Below are 21,834 nucleotides of genomic sequence, written 5' to 3'. Positions count from 1 at the left end.
GCTTAGTTTTTTAATTAACTCCTGTAAATTAATAAATGACATGCATATGTGGGATTTCCTTCAAACGCGATATATTTTTAATTTCCTGAAGCCTGGCACATTATACACAATTAATTAAAATTGTTAAAAGAGAGAGGTAATTATTTTGCTCACGATAAACGATAAAATATTTAAAAGAAATTAAGCAAGTCAAATAAAAAAATAAATAATAATACATAATTATTCTTAAGAGTCAAAATACATTTTCCAGTGAACCAAATAGCGGGACATTTGTGAGATAAACTCCATGAGTAAGCTATATTTCTTTTTCTAATATTTGTGCAGTTGTTTAGCAGCAGAAACATGAAAAAAAATAATTTCCGAACTGTGCAACAATAAAAGAACAAAAAGGGCAGCAGCCACTCTCTTTCCCAGCGCCTCTGCAGCAGTTTGGGCTCCATGCAGTGTTTTGCTGAAACACTTCACCGAGACGCACGGCCGTCCCGGGAATTCAGATGGTGTTTTTCCTGCTCCGGGACTGACTTTGCACCCTCTAGCCCACTCTGACTGCCCCCTCCAGGCCTGGATGCACGCCTGCCTGCCAGAGAGTGAGTTTCCCCGTGGACCGGAGGCTTGCACCTACCCGTATATAGCGTCTTTATCTCTCTTGAGAGCGTCGTTAACAGAGGAGCCCATACTGGGAGGCATGGTGTTGGTGTGGGCGGTGTGCGGATACTGGTGGGAGTGCAGCTGGGGCCCGTGGTTGAGGTGTACCGCCTGCATGGACCGGGCGCCGTGCGGGTCTCCGTACATGGTGGTCGGGATGCCCACCCCGTCCATCCCGTAGTGGGGCAAGTCTTCGTACTGCACACAACAAACACGCGGGTGCACAGTGAATATTCATGCACAAGAATAAACTCTGGTTATAACTTTGCTATAAAACCACAAGTCAGGAATATATTATAAAAGTTATTTGAAGTATTAGAAGTGAGACCTGAAGTCTTCTAAATAAAAAAATAAAAAAGGAACATAAAAAAAATCTGCCACAAGGCGAAATAGTTTCATTAATTTCTAAAACAAGTCGACATGTTTCAGCATTTTTCTTAATTCAAAGGGGTTTCCTGACACTAGTGATCTGAGCTGCCTTTTTTGCTTTCTTTCATGATACTGAGACTCTTCACATATGCAAAACAAGAGAAATAAATTCACCTCGGTCCCTTTATTTCGTACTTGTTTTCAGGGAAAGTTTTAAAGACTGTAATCTACGTGACTTGTTAAGCAGGATATTGTTCACAGTAAACAGACTATTGCGTTTATTCTGAAGTGAAGACTACTTTTTGTTTTCAACTTATTCACAGTGACCCTTGTAGCTCAAATAAATATGAATGATTCAATATGTTTTAAAAAATACTGGGAGTAGAACATGTAAAACTAAAGCTACATGCCTCAGTTATTATCATTACTACTATTATTATCATTATTATTATTAGGAACCAGGCAGTATAAGTTTGAACTCCACGTCTGGTTTCCTGTGTTTTCACTGTGTACAACAACAATTGTCTTAAACTTGTAAATTGCAGTGTTTTCTAATTTTAAAGGCTCATAATTGTGCAGCATGTAATAACCCACCAAGCACACTGTGATTAGTGCATGCCACAAACACAAGTAAACGCATGTTGCGATTTTCAGATGATGTTAAACTGGAACTGAGATATTCAAACTTTTTCACGTGTCAGTTTTGAGTTGAATAATGTAGTCTCGCCTTGAACACGGTTGTTTTGGTAGATGTTAAACTCTGCCGGTGTGCTTGGAAGCAGAAATGTTGATTTAGGTATGCTGAAGCCTAAGTAAAAGCTTTACTCGAGGTTTGCTTCTTTAACAGATTAAAAAAAAAGAGGCTTGCATTTTTGATAGTGCTCTCTAGAAGTGACACACAAGTGCCGGGAAAAGAGTAAAAAGCATTTTCACTTAAAGCTGAGCATTTCGACCCTAAAGGCAAAGAGGTGCAAACCCCAGCGTGGTGCAGCTTCAGTGCCAAACTATAGCAGCTAAATGTGTCCAGTGTGCCCCCAACATCTCTGCTTTTACACTGTTTACTATCCGTGTGACGATCCCAGCCGCTGTTCTGAAGCTGCAGCGTATGAATCAAAGCGTTTGTCATCACCTCATTGCCAAAAAAAAAAACTGCCTCACTGGCATTATGCTAATTGTGCATGTTTTAGCACATTTTGCTGTGTAAAGTCGAGTGATGAAGCAGAACTGACGGTGAAATAAGGATTTTTGTTTTGTTCAAAAATGCTCCACTCAATATGAAATCTTGACGGAACCGTCTGAGGAGAAATGTGGAGATTTGTTTTGCCTCTATGCCCTCCCCCATTTCGCTTCCAGTAACTGGCCTGTCATAACTAATCTAAAAAACGTAGCCGATGTGAGATATGATCACGCTTCCAATGTCCCTCAGTGGTCCGGTTTGTGGTGCAAACGAAATGGGCCGCGCGTAATACCGTTCCAAAAGACGCCAAAAAAATGAAACTGTGTCTCCATGTGTCAGAAGACGACAGAAACTTTCGCCGCGAGTATGTGTGTCCGTGCGGGTATGTGTGTCATTAAGCCACGTTACAGTGCAGGATTGCATTCAAGCACAGCAGACTTAGAGAAACTTTTTAGGGGGATTGCCCTACGTACCCGTTGCGCCATAACCCTCCTGACTCCCTGGTCGTCCTTTCAGTTTAGATATATCCCCTCTGAGGCCAGGGTGGAGACGAAATGAAGAAAGAAAATCCAAATAAATGGGAAGATGTTTCAGCCAAAATCCCGTATGCCTCTTTTTTTCCACGGAACGGTGAAGCCAGCCCCCGCTTTCTGCGCAAGTTTAGCCCAGGCGCGGCGAATAGGTCCTCGGCTATCCTCGGGGCAGCGGCGCCACGCTCCTTTTCCAAAACCAGAATGAAAATAAAATAGCCCCTCAAACAAAACTGGCGACTCTCATGCCTTTTTGCCACTCCGCCTGTCAGTCAAAACGCGAGGGCTTGTCAAAAGTACCGGATGAATGATGGTCCGACGCGCGTCTCCAAGGGATCGGCACCACCTAAATGTTAATGGTCACAATCACAGTTAAAAAATGAAGCAGCTCTCCTCTCGTTTTCTTTGATCACTCTCGGCTCCCAGCTTGATTTTCTTATGCAAAAGCGTCTAGAGGAGATCAAGAGGAGGTGGGGTGATAATTCTGGCTTAGGCTTTCTTAAAGGAGCCACGATCGATGCTGTGCGTGTGTGCGTATATATGTGTGTGTATGTGTCTGTATGTGTGTAAGTGCGTGTGTATCCGTGAGCCGCCTGCCCGTTTGTGTACAATGGATGTGTGTGTTGAGCTGAGGAGGAGCGGAGGATCTGGACCAGACTGCTGAAACCCGGAAGTAGTGGTGGCCATAACAGGTCGCGTCTTACACAACGCACCGGGCTGCAGCAAGTCGTGCGGAGAGGAGGGGGGGTGGGAGGACCATGCGAGACCAGCCAGACGCACCGCGAGCTGCAACAACACGGGGATAAACACCGAAGATCCAACTAGGACTCCAGCTTCATGTCTCATTCTCATAAAATGACTTTAATCTTCAGTCTGGGGCCGTTTGTAAATACTGAAAGGCCTGTATTTCGGGATTGACGCGTCCAGTATCCACTTCTCTGCTTGTAAACACTTTATTAACGGCGAATTGAACAAGCTTTCAACTCTGATGTGAGATATTGTGAGGTATGTTATCGAGAGCTTATATGATCTAATTGTATATCAAAGTTGGACTGGATATAGCAAGTATATAAGCATTCCTATCATAAACAAATAATAAGCTAAAACTATTATTCTAATAGTTTTATAGTCAGGTTAAGCTGCTGGTAGGCTGTCACCACCATGTCTGCATGTTATCCACAGTGCAGGCTGGAGCCAAACATCCAGTCTGGCAGGTTTTGACGTCTTGTAGCGTCTTGTCACAATTAACTTCTGTAGCCTACAGACGGTTTGCTTGCACGTTTGCATTAATGTGCATACGATTTGACAATGGGAAAGCAAAGGCTATAAAATGTTAGGAAAGTGTCAACTCCAGATAAAAAGAACAATAAATACAACTGTCTTCAAGCTACTTTGCGAGAACGGTTTATATTGAATTTGAATAATTGATTGTTTTATGTGCAAAAGCAGATGAATTACTCCCCATCCTGACACTGACCCTTCATGCTGGATTCTGAAAAGAAAAAGTCATTAAAACGTTACAGAAGCTCTGCAAAGCATCTTTTAGATCCAAATAACAGTTCACATGTCATCCGTCCCTCTCCCCCACAGCAGCGCTGAATGGGTCGCTCCAGTCTGCCCGGGCTGTCCAATGGCAGAGGGGCTCAGGGATGGGAGCCCCCTATTGGCTCCCCACATGATCGATCCGGACCTGATTGATCGGTTTTAGGCCACATTTGCGAGGAGGCGCAAACTAAACATCGTCCGCGAACAGAAAACACACACACTGTTTTCTGTCAACTTTTATAGGCTGTAAATTCACCAAAACACTGATTATATACATATAGACCAATATATCTCCTTTCTCTCTCTCTCTCTCTCTCTCTCTCTCTCTCTCTCTCTCTCTCTCTCTCTCTCACACACACACACTCACACACACACACACACACACACACACACACACACACACACACACACACACACACAGACACCAATGTTCACTTTACCTCCATTCTAAACGCACTCACACTCTGACTTAACTTCTCAAAACCAAACAGACCCAACACTCGAATTCAGATATTGTCAAGTTTCTTCTCTCACAGAAGTTATCATTTCACCGTGTGTCTCTTCACGGTTTGCAGTGCAGAGGTTGTAAAACTTTGGTCAAATATTGATGAGCTTTAATTCATGGAGAGGAAACTTAGAATTATGAGTAATTTCAAGAAAAGTTATTATATCATTGAGTAATGTGTGGATGTAAATTAACAAAATAGTTTGAATTTACTACGTGAACTCGTTATATTTCATTCCTCACCGGGATATAAAGGGCAACAAATCGTATTTCATTTAGTCTATCAATGTTTTTTTATTATTATTATTATTATTATTATTATTATTATTATTATTATTATTATTATTATTATTATTAAGAAAAGAGTATAACAGCCTCAAAAGCTGCATTAAATATTAACGATATATTTCATGGCATATGAACTCATATAAAGACGGGATAATTCCTAAAGGATTTCCAGAAATTCCATTTTGTTTATTTTTGTGGTTGTTTTCCACATGATGATCCCGACTACAGGTTTACCCAACTTTTCATTTATTTCTCAGCCCATAACACGTAAACGGAGAGTGTGTAAAAGAGCCACATTATCTCCTGATTATGCTCATAAGGTGTTGCTGGTCGGTGACAGCCCGTTTGAAGATATATTTTTTTTTTTTTGCAGCGCGTCCAGTCATCGATCATCTGCCCCCGGTGCCAGAAATGGTGTCATAACATGATAATGCGGCTTCACACATTCGGCGGTGATTCCTGCGGTAAAACCCGAGCGGTGGGATCCGATGGGACAAATGTACAGGCATGAAATGACTATCAAAGCCTCCTGCAGACCGGCCGGTGAGGCTCCGGGGCGCGGACAGCAGAGAAGCCACGAAGCCGCGCAGGAGCCATGGACTTTTACGCACAGAGATACCGGATCAAATAATAAACTGGGTTGACTTGTACTCGTCGAGTTACTTAATTCAATAATTTATTGGTGAGTAGAAGCTCTCATTTTATTTTTTATGGCGTATGCCTATTTAATTAAACAGCGTAATATTGTCATTGATATTTTCTTGATGGGAAGTTATTTTTAATTAAACAAGAAGCTGTTGTTTAAATCCACTTTCAGCTAAATGTGTGCATTTAGTGAAACGTAAACAGGATTATAGCCTGGCTCACTACACCACAAGGCACACTAAATGTTAAGAGGGTTATAGAGAAAAAAAGCATAGCTAAATTAACATGAAAGGAGACCACATCAGCGCCTGACCACTGTAAAATAACTACAATGGCATTATAAAGCAATTAAGCTACGTCAATTAGCGTCTATAAAAGCAAACTGGAGCTCCACTTTCTCTCCTGGACTTGCTCTTTCGTGAGGGTCAGCGCATTTTGGCATCCTGAAAGAGAGAGGGGGGGCAAATACCGTCATTTATGTTTAATCCGCTTTGCGATGACGGTAATGCTTTGAGTCGTTTCAATAAAATCAGCAGGTATTACTTTCAAACGGCTGAATGTAAATGGACAGCATGTCTGACTGCCGAAACAAATGGATGCGTTATTCCACGGCCTGTGCGCCGTGACTTGAGCAGTTTGGAGACAAAGACGAGCTGCAACTTTTATGTTAGTTTATCAAAACACACGCAACATGGAAAACGTCTAAGACGTGTATTCCTCTAATGTTACATATTACTATTTTCAGTCGTCGCCAGCTATTTTGAGTTACAGTGTTGTAATAAATAATGCAAATAAAAAAATGTATTTTAATAAGTGCACTTTGAGTAAATTTTTCCCTCCAGGTCAGAGCATGACTGTCCGAGCCTTTGTGGTTGCCTGTCTGTGTGGAGCCACTGGCTGCCCGAGGTTTCAAACTGAGGTCAAACTTTTTGCAGCTCTGCGCCCAAACGTGTTGGGATCTGCAGAAGGCCACCGAGTCTCTCTGCTTTGTGTCACCGCTGCAGCACACAGGCAGACAGATAGACCTGCTGCAAAGTTTTCACAGCTCATCTAATTATATGAAACTACTAGTATATTATCGCCTGTCAGAATATCCAGCCGGATTCATTAAGGGTGCATTTAGGCGCTGTGAGCGCAGTCTAGGAAAAGGCGCTCGGCTTTGTACGAGTAAATGGTTTCTCTTGCCTCGAAGATTTATTTTAAAAGTTAGTGTAAAACCCAGTGTCACATGTTAAAGGCATGTATTATAGCCTGATTCTCCATCGTCGTTTACAAACTGTTGTAACGTGTAGCTAAGGGTGACATTATTTTGAATACAGTTTGTCTCTGTAACAGATAATTGTAAAAGGATGATGAGGTGTTTGCGAAAGTTTGATGATTTAAAAAAAAAAAGAATGGCACTAATATTACGAGTGTTCAATTACATGGCACCGAAAACATCCTGGTTAATAGGCTACTATGGCGTGTGTTAAGCATTGCTTTGGTATAATGGCAATAATATAATGTTTCGCAATATTAATTTTAAACCATGAAATCAGTTACACTGTGTACCAGGGGTAACGCTTTCCTCTGGGAGTTTTCACTTCTGTTGCATCCTGCCGTTTGGCCCCCATGTTAATCTGAGCTGCTCTCGTCTCTCACACACATTAATGCTTAATCATTTGCGCCTTCTACCGGACCTGTTGGAAATTACATGAGCTGCAGAAAGGCAGAGGAAGAGTCTTGCTCAGATAATTAAGATAAAAAGCAACCCCGCAAAATAAATCGACCGTTAAACTTTGTGTGTACTTCTGTTGGATTGTCCAACAGATTTTCCAGCATGCTGCACTAAATGCTAAATATTATGTTTGAATCTATAAAGAAATGGTTATATTTCTTGTGATCTTTGTTCATTTAAATATTTTAACATGCTAATAAAATATAGAAAAGTGCTAGTTGTCTTTTGGTGTGTTGCCTTTTATTGCAAATGTCTGTTTTTAAGTTTTTTTTTTTTTTTAAGTTAGATGTGAGAGCAATCAATTTCTATTGCTGCATTCACTCTGAACGTGACATAAGTAACATTTTACCTAAATATGACGTTTGAGCTTTTCTTGAGCTCCAAACAGAAATAATTTCCAACTAAAGTCATAAAATCTAAAGATGGTAGCATTAAGCATTCAACCCTTAGATTAAATTTGGTGCACAAATTAAACTGCACTCAGGAGCTTTTTAAAAAAAAGCACAAAAAAAACATCTCCTTTCTAGATGACACAATGTGTAAAACTATAACTAGTATCTGCGTTTCAAATATAAAAGCAGTAATTTAAAGCTTCATTTAGCTCTGTTAAGGCCTTAAAGTAAGACAACTGCTGCTGCTTTCTCACTGAACACCTCATACGTAGGTGTAACATTAAAGTGGACATTAACAGATACATGATGAATAACTGCAAACTACTGAACCTGAACAGATACAAGAGCTTTTGGATGTGACAGCCACACTGACATCGCTGCATCACACCTATAGATACATATGTGATGAACAGCTGCTTTCCCATATGGTGAGAACAGTGTGAAAATAGATGCACACATATTTATATATATATATATATATATATATATATATATATATATATATATATATAGAGATATAAATGTGTACATTCAAGCACACGCACACACACACACACACACACACACACACACACACACACACACACACACACACACACACACACACACACACACCAGGTCTGTGTGCTGAATGCTGCCAGTCAATTTTCACATTGTGCCGCTGGCTGACCCGGTGGCCAGTGGTACAATGTGAAAATTCTCCAGCTCCACTTTTATTCTGAAAGGCTGCCAAGTCTGAATTAACCCCAAAGATAGGTAGAGAGCTCATCACTCTATCACACACACCTCACTCTCTCTCTCTCTCTCCTTCTCTCTCTTTCTCTCAAGTCTCTCACCCTCCCCTTCCAGCAGCATTTGTCACTGCCGCTATTATTTCAGGTGTGCTAATGGTGTCGCAGACACTTTTGCTGAGAGAGGACGGAGGGAAAAGAGGAGGACTGGAGGAGAAAAGGAGGAACACACGGAGTGTATGTTGTAATATATATCCATTCTCCCCCAAAAATCAAGGGGTGAAGGATTTGGGTGTGGGAAGGGTATGGGAGTCATGTGTTGGCCAGTCGCACCGTTCAGGGTGGCACCGGGTAGATGGGTGAGGATGGGGAGGGGTCTCTCACACCTCCCAGGGAGACTGTGAATTGATCAGCACCTTTGAGAGAGAAGGGGAGGGAGGGAGAGAGGGAGGGAGGGAGAAAAAGTGAGAAAAAAAGGAGAGCGGCAAAGCAGAGGGATGAAGGATGACGATGAGGAGAGAACAAGTGGAAAAAGCTGGGTGTTGGAGCCGAGCTATAAAACCAGGAGGGGGGAAAACAGAGCGATATGAAGGGAGGAGTGAGGGAAGGCTGCAGAGGAGGTGTGAAGACTCATCTTTTCCTGGATGGGTGTGAGTTAAGGCTGGAGTGGAGAGTGGCCTGGGAGCACAGCATAGCCTAGTGGTAATAAACCAGCAAGCCCCAGTAGAGAAACAGTCAGCATCAGCTTTAGATATAAATATTCAGTCTGTGTAGGACATGTTTTCTGAAGTTCATCGATCAATAATTCAATAATACAGCTGTTACAACCTCACAGAGTTGTTTTTCTTAATATGACGATTTTGATTATTTTCTCCATTAGTATATTATGTATGGAGGTAATTTTTCTTCAATTTAAGTGTCATGTAGTTTTTTTTTTTAACAGACTCTGTCCTCAATATAAATATAAAGTAACTGTTACTTAAAGCTGGGAGCTCAACATAATGCAGATGATCTCTATTTTTTGTTAGTAGAAGGTCTTTTATTTATTTTTGTAAACAAGGATTTAAAGAACCTCCTACATGTTGTTTGTGTATTGCTTTTTGGTTGTTTCTTTAATTAAAATGATAGATATGTCGGTTTCCCTCAGGCTTTGCAACCAAACTGTACCACATTGACTCTTTTTTGATTTTCAGAGTAAAACCATTCCTTCATATGATGACTGGTTCCTTGCCCATGCGGCTGGAGTATAAAAGCCTAAACCATGACCAGCATTTGGCTTGTGGCTGATCTGTATCTCCGAGCCTGCAGTAAACACACGGTCACCATGAAAGTTGTAACACACACACACACCACAAAACCGCTGTGCAGTACTCAAATAGTATGTCAATGAAGGCGATTAAAAACTAGAGCATTTCAGCTGCCTCTCTGATTGAGTCACGCTGTTAGGAAAAATTTATTAATTTCCTAAACAAGTGCCGAGTGAACAGTTTCAGATTAAACTTTGACAGGCTTTGTTAATTCCTCTATTCCGGTTATTAAATCACATTTCTTGTAAAAGTGTTTCTTCACAAAAAAAATGCTAAAAGCATCAAATGAATACAGTACTAAAACACAAAAATAGAAAAGAGAAAGGGGAATTTAACAATAATATAAATATAATCAAGTGAAATATATCAAATAAAAGGTAGTGCAATATTTGGAACTACAATGGAAATAAGTCTTCATATTGTCACACTTGACATTTTTGTAGCTGTGTGATGTGACATCCCCCTTCCTTGATGTCAAATAAACGAAAACAAAAAAGAGAGAGACTGATGCAGCGCTGTAAGAGATTAGATATGAAACTAGCTACAAAAAGGTCTGTAATCCATGTAAATACTAAACTAAAAAGATCATTTGAAAATATCATCAGATTAGGGTGCCTTCAGGTGCTTCATGGACTGTTGGAGAAGCGAGGTCCATGCACCTTAACACTGTTTTTTTTGCTGTTCTTGCTAACAATTCAGGGTGTAACTAAAAACGTCCACTGCCAGTGGACTGCAACCCCGTCCGACAGGTATTCAGATACGAGCCTGCTACCGACGTGAAAACCAATAGCAGAAGACTTTCTTTCTTTTGGTCAGCAGTTTAAATTATCTGCAGTTCATCTAAACATGTCTTAGGTTAGGTTTTGTCTTTCAGTAACTGCCTCTGAGAGAAATAAGACACCTTGATAATATGCCTAAGATAAAAGGCAGGTTAGGTTTGTTACAATGTGGACCTCAAAATAAATTAGAATCAGTTAGAGAATTGTTGCGATTGAAATTGATATAATGCAAATATTTGACATATACATATATACACACATCAGGTCAGATACTTGAACACCAGTTCAGCGAAGGGGCACCCGCCCATCCTGGCAGCCATGAATCAGATTACCAAACATACTGATTGACTGCAGCGGTTGCTAGTGAACCTACAGCCATCTCTCCTAAACAAAGTTATCTCTACCGAAGTTCATGAAGGGGTCAGTGGTCACATCATCTCATCTAAGATCCCTCGTATACTGTACTACCCTGCAACCTCCTATTAAAGAAGCTTTCAAAGCATACCGTACATTCCCGTCATGACAACAAATGTCGGAGATACAATAAAGTGCAGGAGACTGGTTCTGCTGTGGCTTTGCTGCAATAAATGGAAGCAAAAAAAATAAATAAAAAAAATCCACCAAGGCTTTTCAAACAATGAGACACAATCTAGTTTTCTGCGAAAAGTTCTTCACACGCAAACTGTCAAAGAATCAAGATAGCATGCTTTGTTGTAAATTTATTCCACTTAGCTTTTGTTAATTATCACAAGTGTCACAACCATCAAAAGACAACAACAGACGACTAATGTTTGACACTTCTATCTTTATACCCTTTGTTCTGTCGCTCTTTCTTTCCTCCTTTGTTTATCGCACACCTGCCTCAGATAATAATTTTTCCTTCTCACTTTTTTTTTTGCTTCGTCCTTGAATTTCTAAATGCAGACAGAACCTGTAAATTTGAAGATTTCTATTCCAAAGAGCCGTATACTGCATCCCCTTCTGCAGGGAAATGAAAGGTCACCCTGAATTGTAGAGACAGATAGAGAGAGCAGAGATTTGCAAGATAGGTGTACTTTAATTTAGGCGTTATTTAATTCAGAAATGAAACTCCTCCACTGTGGTAGTCTGTTATGTGTTTTTAAAAGAATGGAAAAGTTCAGTCATTATGAGGGTGAAACTGAGGAGTTACCTGCACTTTATCACTTTCATTACAAGCAGTTTAAAAAAAAACAACACATTAATCAATGCCTGGCATCTTTTGTCCATGATTTCTTTCTCTTATTTCTATACACAACATGGTTTAAAGTGATATTGAGTAAATACTTACATAAATACTGTTTTTCAACAATAAATGATTTTATAATTTACTTTTCAAAAATCTTCTATAGGCGTAAATGGTCTCCATGAAAAGAATTTGGCTGGGTTTTGTATTTTGCATTTATATATTTATATATATATATATATATATATATATATAGATATAGATATTAGATTAGAATGTAGCCTGAGATCATTTGGTGATCTGAGGAATTTATGTAACATTCATTTAGTTTTGATCAGTAGTTTTTGAGTAAACATAACTGAACTGGAAAACGGACTCAAAAGATTGCTGTAATCCAACAAAGAGAGAAACAGAGCAGCTGCGGCTGACCACTTGTGCTTTTCCGAATGGGAAAAACATCCAGAAACAGTGACAGAGTTAATCAGTCCGGATTGACATGTTAGCAGTGATTACATTGTGCCTGGATTAGCTCCTCACCACCAAACCACCAGAATTTCCACTGCAGCGGGGGTTTAAATTCCCACTTCCTGTTAATTTCACCAAATCCTGGAATATAACCTAAAACCGAATTTACTCTACATATAAAGTGTCCTAATCTCACAGCATGGGACCCATAGACTGATATAACATTCTGCAGGTAATTGTGCATGAACAGTATAGTAGTGACAAATAAATCTAGGCATTTGTTTTAAATTAGTTAAAGTATCAGATGAGTGGAGTTACTGCATTAGGACCACTCACAATGATACTCAGTCACACACTGTGAAGGTATTACAAGTGAAATAAGGCATTAGAAAAAAATCAGACTCACTTTCTAGACTCCAAACATCTGCAGTGATGGAAAGTAACTTAAACCTTACACACATACAGTATATCCATTTTATGAACCTTTATACTTCAAATCCAGAGGGAAATATTGTACTTTTTACTTAGCTAGATTTATTTGACAGTTTTAGTTTACTAGTTACTTTGCAGGTTCATACTTTAGATACAAATATGTATCATATGATCAACAAATAAAATATGATCCATCTTTTAAAATTTAAACTACCCAACAGCATTTAAAGTAGCTAAATTAGCTCTTTGCCAACTATCAATGCATCAAATAAGAACAACCCAATAATAAACCTTCTGCATGATAAGTACTTTTAATTCTGGTTCTTGGAGTATATTTTGATGACAATAATTCTGTACTTTTACTTGACTGAATCTTTGCATGCAGGACTTTTACTGCAACAGTATTTTTGCACTAAGGTATAACTTCTTTTAAATAAGTAAAACAAAAAAAATAATCTGTGTATGTCTCTGCCACTGCCCATCTGTGACACAAATCTAGTTAGACTAAGTGCTAGAATTACTTGCAAATATTTTTTGAACTGTGCCTGTAATGTCTCACTGTTCTTATGGCGGAAACACAAAATCTACCGGTGATTTAGGAGCAGTGTGGGTTAATCGGAGTCTCCCGAGGGAGTCAACATCACAGGGCCGCGCATAAACATTTTAGAGATTGACCTTTAACCTATCAGGCACTTAAACAAAGAAAGTCTGGTGGGGTGACATGTCCAAAACCATTACAGATCACATGCAATTTCCCTCAGACATTCAGACAGGTAAATTGTGTGCATGCATGACACAGGCTCTTGCAGAAAGTCCCATTGTTGGTCCACAAGATCCCAAAAGCTCCTCAAAGTAACACAGGTAAATATCTTTGATTCTCCAACGACTACATATCTATCGTGAAATGCACATGGAATATGCCTGCATGCAAATACACACACACACACACACGCGCCTACAAACATATTTCGCAGCCTGTCTGAGAGCCAGTCTCCGGCTGACAACATCAGTGCAACCTGATCCGGCTTAATAAAGGCCCTTACCTGCATTTACTGCTCCGTTAAAACGCCCTCTTGTTGTTCTACCAATTCACCACACTATAATTGCACTGAGGCTGCATATGGTCCTCATCTAGTGCCCAGCACAAGATAAAAGCAAACAGCCTGCGAGTGTACAACGCAGGGGAGAAAGTGTGTGCGCATGTTCATATACTTGACTGTTGTATGTGTGTGTGTGTGCGCTTGTGTGTATGTATGTAAGCATTTTAGGGCAAATTGGACTCAACATAACTCAGGGGATAGTTTGGGAAACTGCATGATGTCACCCTTATTACACTGTAAACGCAGTTGATTTGGCTTTGAGGATTTCTGCATGCGGCAGCCTCAGACATGTGCGCTGAGGCTGCTCCACAGATCCCACCTCCACATCCAGGCTTTGAACTTTTTACTAGTATCAAAGTGAAGTATTAACACATCAAGCCAAATTAGTCAGGTAATTAGTCACTTATTGTTTGTGTTTTATTACTTTCCAAGAATATTTGGGATAGTTTTACTCCAAAATGAAATTTAAAAAAGGGCTTCTATAGATTGACAGTACGTCACTTATATCCTTGGCTGTAACACGTATACAGATAGGGCCCTTTATATTTTCAAAATGATGAATCTAAGACCATGGCTTTGGCAAGAAACTAAATAAACAGCTCAATAACTGGATCAAGACTGACAGGAGATTGGCTTGAGGACAACCTCACAGTGCTTCCTTCGTGCTAATGCCAGTGCTTTTGCCTGCTCTGCCCAGTCAGGTTTATGAAAGTCAGACGGATTAGAGCCCAGCTGGGGCTCAGTAAACCAACACTCGGCCCTCGGACTCACACCACCATACATGACTTCCCAAACAAATCTCGACGTCTACCCCACCCTCCTTTATTTTGGGCTCCTCTCGATGTTCTCCCCTCGCTGTTTTTCCTCTTCACAGGCATCGCTAACACAGCCTTGCACTGCAAATCACACACACGTCTCTCCAAACACAACACACACACACACACGCGCTCTGCTCCAAATTAAAATACCAAGGCTTATTGAGCAATATTCTTCTAATGGTTTCATCCACCAATGGTTTTATCTGTGCACACATAAACACACATGCAGCCTCTCAGCTCCAAACAAAAGGAGCTGCTCTCCTCTCTTCTTACGTAAGCTGGCAGAAAATCTCCTAAATCCCTCTCTTTTGCCGTTGTTGTGTTGCGTCTCGGCTGGCGCACCCTCTCGAAAAGCATCTGAGACCAGGGCAATTAGAACCTGAGCAGGGCCTTTGGGCATCAGACCATTTAGCATAGAGGCTAATAAGGCTGGCTATCGAAAAGCCCAGACCTATTGGCACAGCAGCGCTGTTCAGTATTGAAGGTGATTTGACAGCACTGAATCGTATCAAAGAGCTTCAAGATGTTTGATTCTCCCAGTGAGAGCTTGTATTTGGATAGTTTTTCTGGAGTGAATGTGAGGAATTCTATCTCCTAGGACTCGCAGCACCCATCTGCTCCCTTAATATATATAAAAAAATGTCTGTTTTGAGTGCCAAATTGGCTCTTTGTTGGGTACAGAGGAATCTTTAGAAGAGGCCGCTGTAGAAATAAATGCTACATAAGGACATAGCCTGCTGTCATGTAAGAAAATGGACCTTAATATAAAATCTATAAAGAGAAAAAATAATTCAGATGCAGACTCAAATTTGTAACACCACAATTGGTGTGCATGTTAAAAAATGGCAATAAAACACGGACTGCTAGCTAGCACAGCAATGTGATAAATTTTTCTGGAATCCAGTCAGCAATTTTAATCTTTAAATATAAAGACAAAGTCTGTGCCTTCACAACCAGCAACTTCTTACTTTTAGGTTTACTTGAGGAGTATCACAATTTCTAACACTCTGACAGGTGCATAAGTACAAAAATCTGTCAGATGATCAGAGGGAAACAGCTGGAAGAAAGCATTAGAGTGGGATCCAGAGGCAATGTGTGTGCAAGAGACAATGAGAGGAGATGAGATGAGATGAGAGGAAAAGGTCATAAAGAGAAAAGGAGAGGGAGAGGAGTGAACAAGGCAGAAGAAAAGCAAAAAAGAGAGAAAGAAAGAAAGAGCAATGGAAGGTTGCTGCTAATTCTTCCATATCTAAGCCTCTTTGCAGAAACTCCCTTTGTCTTCCAAGTCCCAGTCATTAGAGCCTAATCCTATCAACCAGGGGCTAATCTGAGGGCAGAGGGTTCAGCCCCCTCAGCTCCACAGGCCAACACACACACACACACACACACACACACACACACACAAACAGGTACACACATAAATGTAAAAGACACACAAGAATTTACACATTCATGCACTTGCACGTGTACACACAAGGAAATGTACAGATGTTTAAACATGCCTGCGCACACACAAACTCGCAAAAAAATGAGAAGCCCATTTTTATCAAACTAATTAAATCTGAACTATGTAAATGTAGACTTTTAGCCAAAACTTTTAGGTTTTGTGATGATCTGCTTTATGCCTGGGTGGATCGGAGACATGCCGTACGTGCCGGAAAAGTCACTCTGTGAGTGTGTGTGTGTGTGTGTGTGTGTGTGTGTGTGTGTGTGTGTGTGTGTGTGTGTGTGTTTGTAATGTGTTTCCCACACATTCCAGCAGGGCCTCTCCCCCTGCCATCATCATTCTCCCCTTTATTTCAGCGCTGACTATGCCCAAGATTAGTTATTGATCAGCGAGGATATAAATTATTCTAAAGTGAAAGCCCAACAACACAGTCATTATAGATCGACTATTGACCAGCTCCGATATATCATTCCATTTCCACTGCACTGCACCCCTGCCAACGGCCGGAGAAATGCTCAAATAATGAGATGGGGGATTTTTATGACTCGGGCACACTCTGCTTGACCTTTCGAGAAAGGTAGATGGATGATATCAGCATCTTATTCTCAAATGTGATGCCATTTGGAGCGTTTTGCCAGAAAGACCTGGTAAGTTAAGACAGAGACAGATTTCGATGGAGATGAAATAGCCAGCATGAGAGGTAACCTGAAGTTACTTCTCGGTTTCAAGTGAAGGATCAAATATGGAGAGTTTGCTTCAGAATTAATTATCAGACTTGTGGAAACAGGCTTTGTCTTACAAAATGACATCAGAAAAGGAAAATAATGTGATCAGTCTTGTCTTTGGTTGGCAAACCAGTAAGTGTAAAACACTTTTACACACAGAATTGATGTCTGTCTTAAGTCTATCCTATCACCTTATTAAAGTTATTTGGAAAATGGGCTTGTTTATCTAACTCTACATTATTGTTATATTTGATCAAACACAACCTATAGAGTAGCTTAGTAGCAAAGATGTAAGTGCAATGCTTTTATATTTGGTGGCAACTAATGATTATTCTAATTATTGATTAATCTGTAGATTTTTGCAAACAAAATGTCATTAATAAAAATGCCATCACAACTTAACAAAGCCCAAAGCAATGCTTTCAAATAGTTGTATCATCCCAACAGAAACTATTGTGGTTTGGGTTAAAATTACTACTTCGTTAACATCAGGGGACGTCTGTATCATGGTTACAGTTTTAACAATTTGGTTTCTTGAACCATGACCATGAACGTTCCCTAACCTTAGCCAATGTTAACTGACGAAAGGAAACCGGAAAAAATGCTCCGCCATGTTAAAGTCCATTCATCCACGGACCATGTCGCTCTATAATAACGTCACTTTACTTTGCTCCCAACAGACGAGAGTCATTCGCAATTACTACAGACGCTAGCAGGCTTTGTCACTTGAAAGTAAACATTTTGGGGTACTTGCTTGTTTTACGCGGGAGGACAGTCTCGCATTACATTATGCTGTTCGGTGTCGCTTCGAAGTTCAATCACACTTGTGTTTTGTTGTTGCTTTGTGCGGCGTTGTGAGCAGGCGGAGATGGGGCTGGTACAAATGGGGGATTTTATACATGGAAGTGTCAGGAGAGTTTAGTAAAGTGTAAAATACTTAAAGCGTCAAGGCAACACAATCCCCTGCTGGTCACAGTATAAATCACCATATATTCTTATTGGCCTAAGCCCTTGTTATGAGTAAATACATCCACAGGCAAGGGAGGCTGGCAAGGTTCACAGGAGATTCATCCAGCAATGGCGGAGGGAAAGTCACTCTGTGTGTGTGCGTGTGTGTGTGTGTGTGTGTGTGTGTGTGTGTGTGTGTGTGGTGTGTGCGTGTGTGCGTGTGTGCGAGCAGACCACATACCGCTTAGGGAGGCTAAGGAGAGGATAAGGAGATCAGCAGAGGGGGAATATCACGCCTCTTAAGCATGTATACACTTTCTAACTTTTACTTTTTCACCCAAAACCTAAATAAATCCCCACTCATCTAAGCATGATAGACTCCCCTCACCCCTCTGTATTTTTTCTTCTAGATAATCAAATCTCCCTTAGTTACAGACTTTGGCACGGTTATAATACCCTCAGCCCGACAAATTTCAAAGAAAACCAAATATAGGCCTATTTAACGACTGTGTCTTATTTTTGTTTACAACATTTTCTACTCACTGTGTTGGAAAAGCTTGTCGTATATTAACCAAAACCATCAACATGAAGTCATTTTCCATCCCAGGCCCAAATTATTTATTGCTTTCAGTTCCTTGTCTATTTAATGGATGAATTGGGTTAACGGACGGAAGGGGGTGGGGGAGAGAGAGAGAGAGAGAAACAGTTTCATATTTCTGTAAGCCTCAAACTTTTGGCAAACAGAAGAAAAGAGAACTTGGCCCTAAATCCATCTCATGCTGGCGTTTGTGCATTCTAAGTTCTCGGGGGCTGCTCTGGCGGAGGGCCTGAGCCCGTAAATTGGATATTAGGGGGCGATATAAAGGAGCCTGTGTGTGCTCCCGTCCCGGGGAATTATTGCCTCCAATATCCCTGCGTATGCGTCTAGGGCTTCCGAAGCCAGGCCAGATAGATCCTCATCTCATAAGGGGGCCAAGACTATATCCATCGCTCCTTAACTTTTATGAAGCTCCCAAGCTCTACAATGGGATTTGCCAGGGTGTCTTTTCCCCTTATCCAAGGCGGGTGACAATGCAGATATAGCTGCATTCTTCAGGCTCCAAAGCTCCGACTTCCTATTTGAATACAAGCATTCCAAATTGTTAAGTGGCATTCTTCTTTTTCTCTGTGAAGCCAGCTCCGTGGTGAGATTTTTTTCCCCGGTTTAAGAAATGCTTTTTTCCCCTCACTTATAACTCTTTTCTCCCTGACTCTCACTTTTTTCTCTGCCTACATATATCCCTTTTTTTTGTCTTCTGTTTTTGTATATTCTTTCTTGCATCTTTTTCCTGTTTTCTACTTTCACTCCCCGCCTTTCCTTGTACAGCTCTTGATTGCCTCTCTCTCCCTCCCTCCCTCTGTCTTTCTTAAGTCTTGTACTCTCCTACGAAGGGCTTCCGTGACTGCCCCCCCCCCCCCTCCCGCTATGCCCTTGTGCCCCCACCGCCTTCTTCCCTTGGGTAATCCTAAGAAGGGGCAACACCATCAGAGGGTGTGAAATTAAATACATTACAGCATTGCGGATTAAAGTGTTTCATAGGCAGTTGCTCATCCACATCAAACTTTAGCTTTTTAAAGCCTAACATTTGATCTAGGTTAGAAAGCGAGGCCAGAGGAAGGGATTGGGACACTTGTGGGCTCCAGAGAGCGGAGAGAGCCATATTCACTAGAGGAGAAGATGGTGTGTAGAGGCAGACAGAGGGAAAGTAGACGGTGGCTCAGAACTTGTTCTGTTGCCGGTGCAGGAAAAAAAAACACTTCTACAGTAAATGAAGGAAGTGGCAGTAAGAAGAGGAGTTGGACTAAAACTTTACAGCAGTTACTGGAAGTGCCAGCAAGCAGGAAAATAAAACAGTCGTGTGTTCTGTTTCACAAGGCATATATATGAGGATAGCGTAATCTGGGAATTAAAGTGCCTGCACACAGGGCTGTGTTCAACCAATGCACACGCAGGTAATCATTCCTCTTTCAAAAGTAATAAATGTTAATGTGCCATTTCCCAGTTAATGAGAATTACTCACATCATCCATCACATCATCACAATCTGGGCCACACATGGCCTTAGTCCTACACTGGACCTCAGATACATGTCTGTGCTCTCAGGCTGTAAGAAGTTTTGTCCTTAAGATTTCAAGAAATTATTGTCATTATGCAAGCACAACAAAATTGCAATGGCCAATAGCAGAAGGTTGTGGTTGTACAGTAATACAGTAGCTTACATGTGTAAATGTGTGAAGACCAAGCATGTTCAGTAACAACAACAAAATATGAATTAAAGGGTAACTACCGTTTTTTTTTTTTCAATCTGGACCCTATTTTCCTATGTTTTTGTGTCTAAGTGACTGATGGGAATAACAATCTCTGACATTGGTCCAGTATTTAGCAAGATCACTGCAGTCGGCGAAACAAGCTACAAGCTACAATGTAAGTTAAGAGGGCAATTGTCCAGTTTGTATTTACCTTCACAAACGTGCTCACCCTTTAAGACAGCCAAAATTCAGCAATATGAAAATGTCTCATTGATTGGGTCCTGGTTATACAGCCAAATGCAATGATTAGTGATTTATAAATCAACAGAAAATGAATCGCCAACAATTTTGATAAGCAATTAATTGTTTAAGTTGATCATGAAGCCAAAGTGGCTTCTTTTCTTCGTTTTAATCATTTTTTAAATCATTCATAATCTTTAGGTTTAGGGATTGTCAGTTGCACAGAACAAGCCATTTAAAGATGTGGGATGTAGGGTGCACAGCTTCTTAGCCTGGCCTGGGTACCTGACCAGATGGACGTCTGTGAAGCCTTTTCTGGGGATGAGGTCAGATGTGAAGGAAAGTCGGTCCAGCTGGGATCGGTCCTTTTCTCTCTCTATCCTTATACCTCTCCTATTCTAATGAGTCTCTGGGGACACCAGCTCTCACTTAATCCACTCATCTATTTTGACTTCCTCCGCTTGAGAACAGTAACCTCAGAACTCCGGTAAAGGTCATGTTCTGTCAGCTTTGTTCATTGACATCTATTGATGCAGCTCCCATGTACAAACGCAACGCAACCCTGAGTTTGGGTTACACGGCATCAGTGACTCAGTGGAGATATTCCACGGAGACAAGACTTTAACATTAAAGGCATAAAAATAGATAGAAATTTATCATTATAAGCATTAGAGGTAGTAATAAGCCGAGGAGTAGTGGGAACAGGTGGAGTGTTTGGTGGAGTTGGAATATATTTTTATAACTTGTATTTATTTAACCTGGTTAGTCCAACTGAGTGCAGGAATCTTTTCTCAAGAGATATATGGCACAGAAACCAATGGCAGCTGTCTTTAAGACTTAACACAACAACTACTTAAAGATCTAACAGACACAACAGAAACATCTGTTGCTGTCTAGACATAGCAACTTATTAAGAAAGCCTGAGAGCAGGAAAAGGCTGCAACGCCTAGTCTGAGAATGAAGGTGGCTATATTTTTATGTGATGTGTTGGCAGCACTTCCAACCAGTAACATGGTACGGTAAAATAAATAAAAAATAAAGTTAATTTAGTGAATAAAGTTAAAATGATGGTTCGGAGTAGTTTCACCCTAGGGTCCTTTGCACCATGACCTCGAGCCAAACACCCCCCCCAGAAGCTTTTTTCACCTGGGTCGAACATTGGGAGAGTTAGCGTAGAGTAGTGTTATCAGCTGAATAGCTTAGCGCGGGGCTAACGGACCCACGTTTGTATCTCGTAAGTTACCCCATTAATAATGCCCGAAATGATACCAAACGTCTACAATAGTACAAATAGGTTATGTACTCATAAAACGATGGATTGGAAAGTTTGTAAGTACACCAGAAGTTTATGTAAATAACACTTGCCTGCTGGGTTCTGCTCTCTGCTGTTGTTGCTGCTGTAAGACAAGTGCTTAGGGCTGTCTACAAATTACAAAACCGAAAAGAGATAACAAACAATATAACAAAAATATTTTTTAATTTAACTTTTTTTTAAAGTAAGCGCTGTAGTATAACTAGCAGGAGACAAGTAATAATT

General features: G+C 40.6%; 1 protein-coding gene across 1 annotated transcript in view; it reads right to left on the bottom strand.

The window, feature by feature from the left end:
* The window catches only part of meis1b (Meis homeobox 1 b), a 79,737-nt gene extending 76,342 nt beyond the window's left edge, over nt 1-3,395 (bottom strand). Inside the window, exons 1-2 of the mRNA XM_039784170.1 lie at nt 2,665-3,395; nt 623-843 (exon numbers count right to left, since the gene is read on the bottom strand). Of these exons, the coding sequence (XP_039640104.1) occupies nt 623-843; nt 2,665-2,676 (233 nt within the window). The 5' untranslated portion in view covers nt 2,677-3,395. The remainder of the gene's footprint in view (nt 1-622; nt 844-2,664) is intronic.
* Between the last annotated feature and the right edge of the window lie 18,439 nt (nt 3,396-21,834).

The sequence above is a fragment of the Perca fluviatilis genome, chromosome 19 (assembly GCF_010015445.1).
Source record: "Perca fluviatilis chromosome 19, GENO_Pfluv_1.0, whole genome shotgun sequence".
Lineage (NCBI taxonomy): Eukaryota > Metazoa > Chordata > Actinopteri > Perciformes > Percidae > Perca > Perca fluviatilis.
This window is presented reverse-complemented; position numbering and strand designations above follow the sequence as displayed.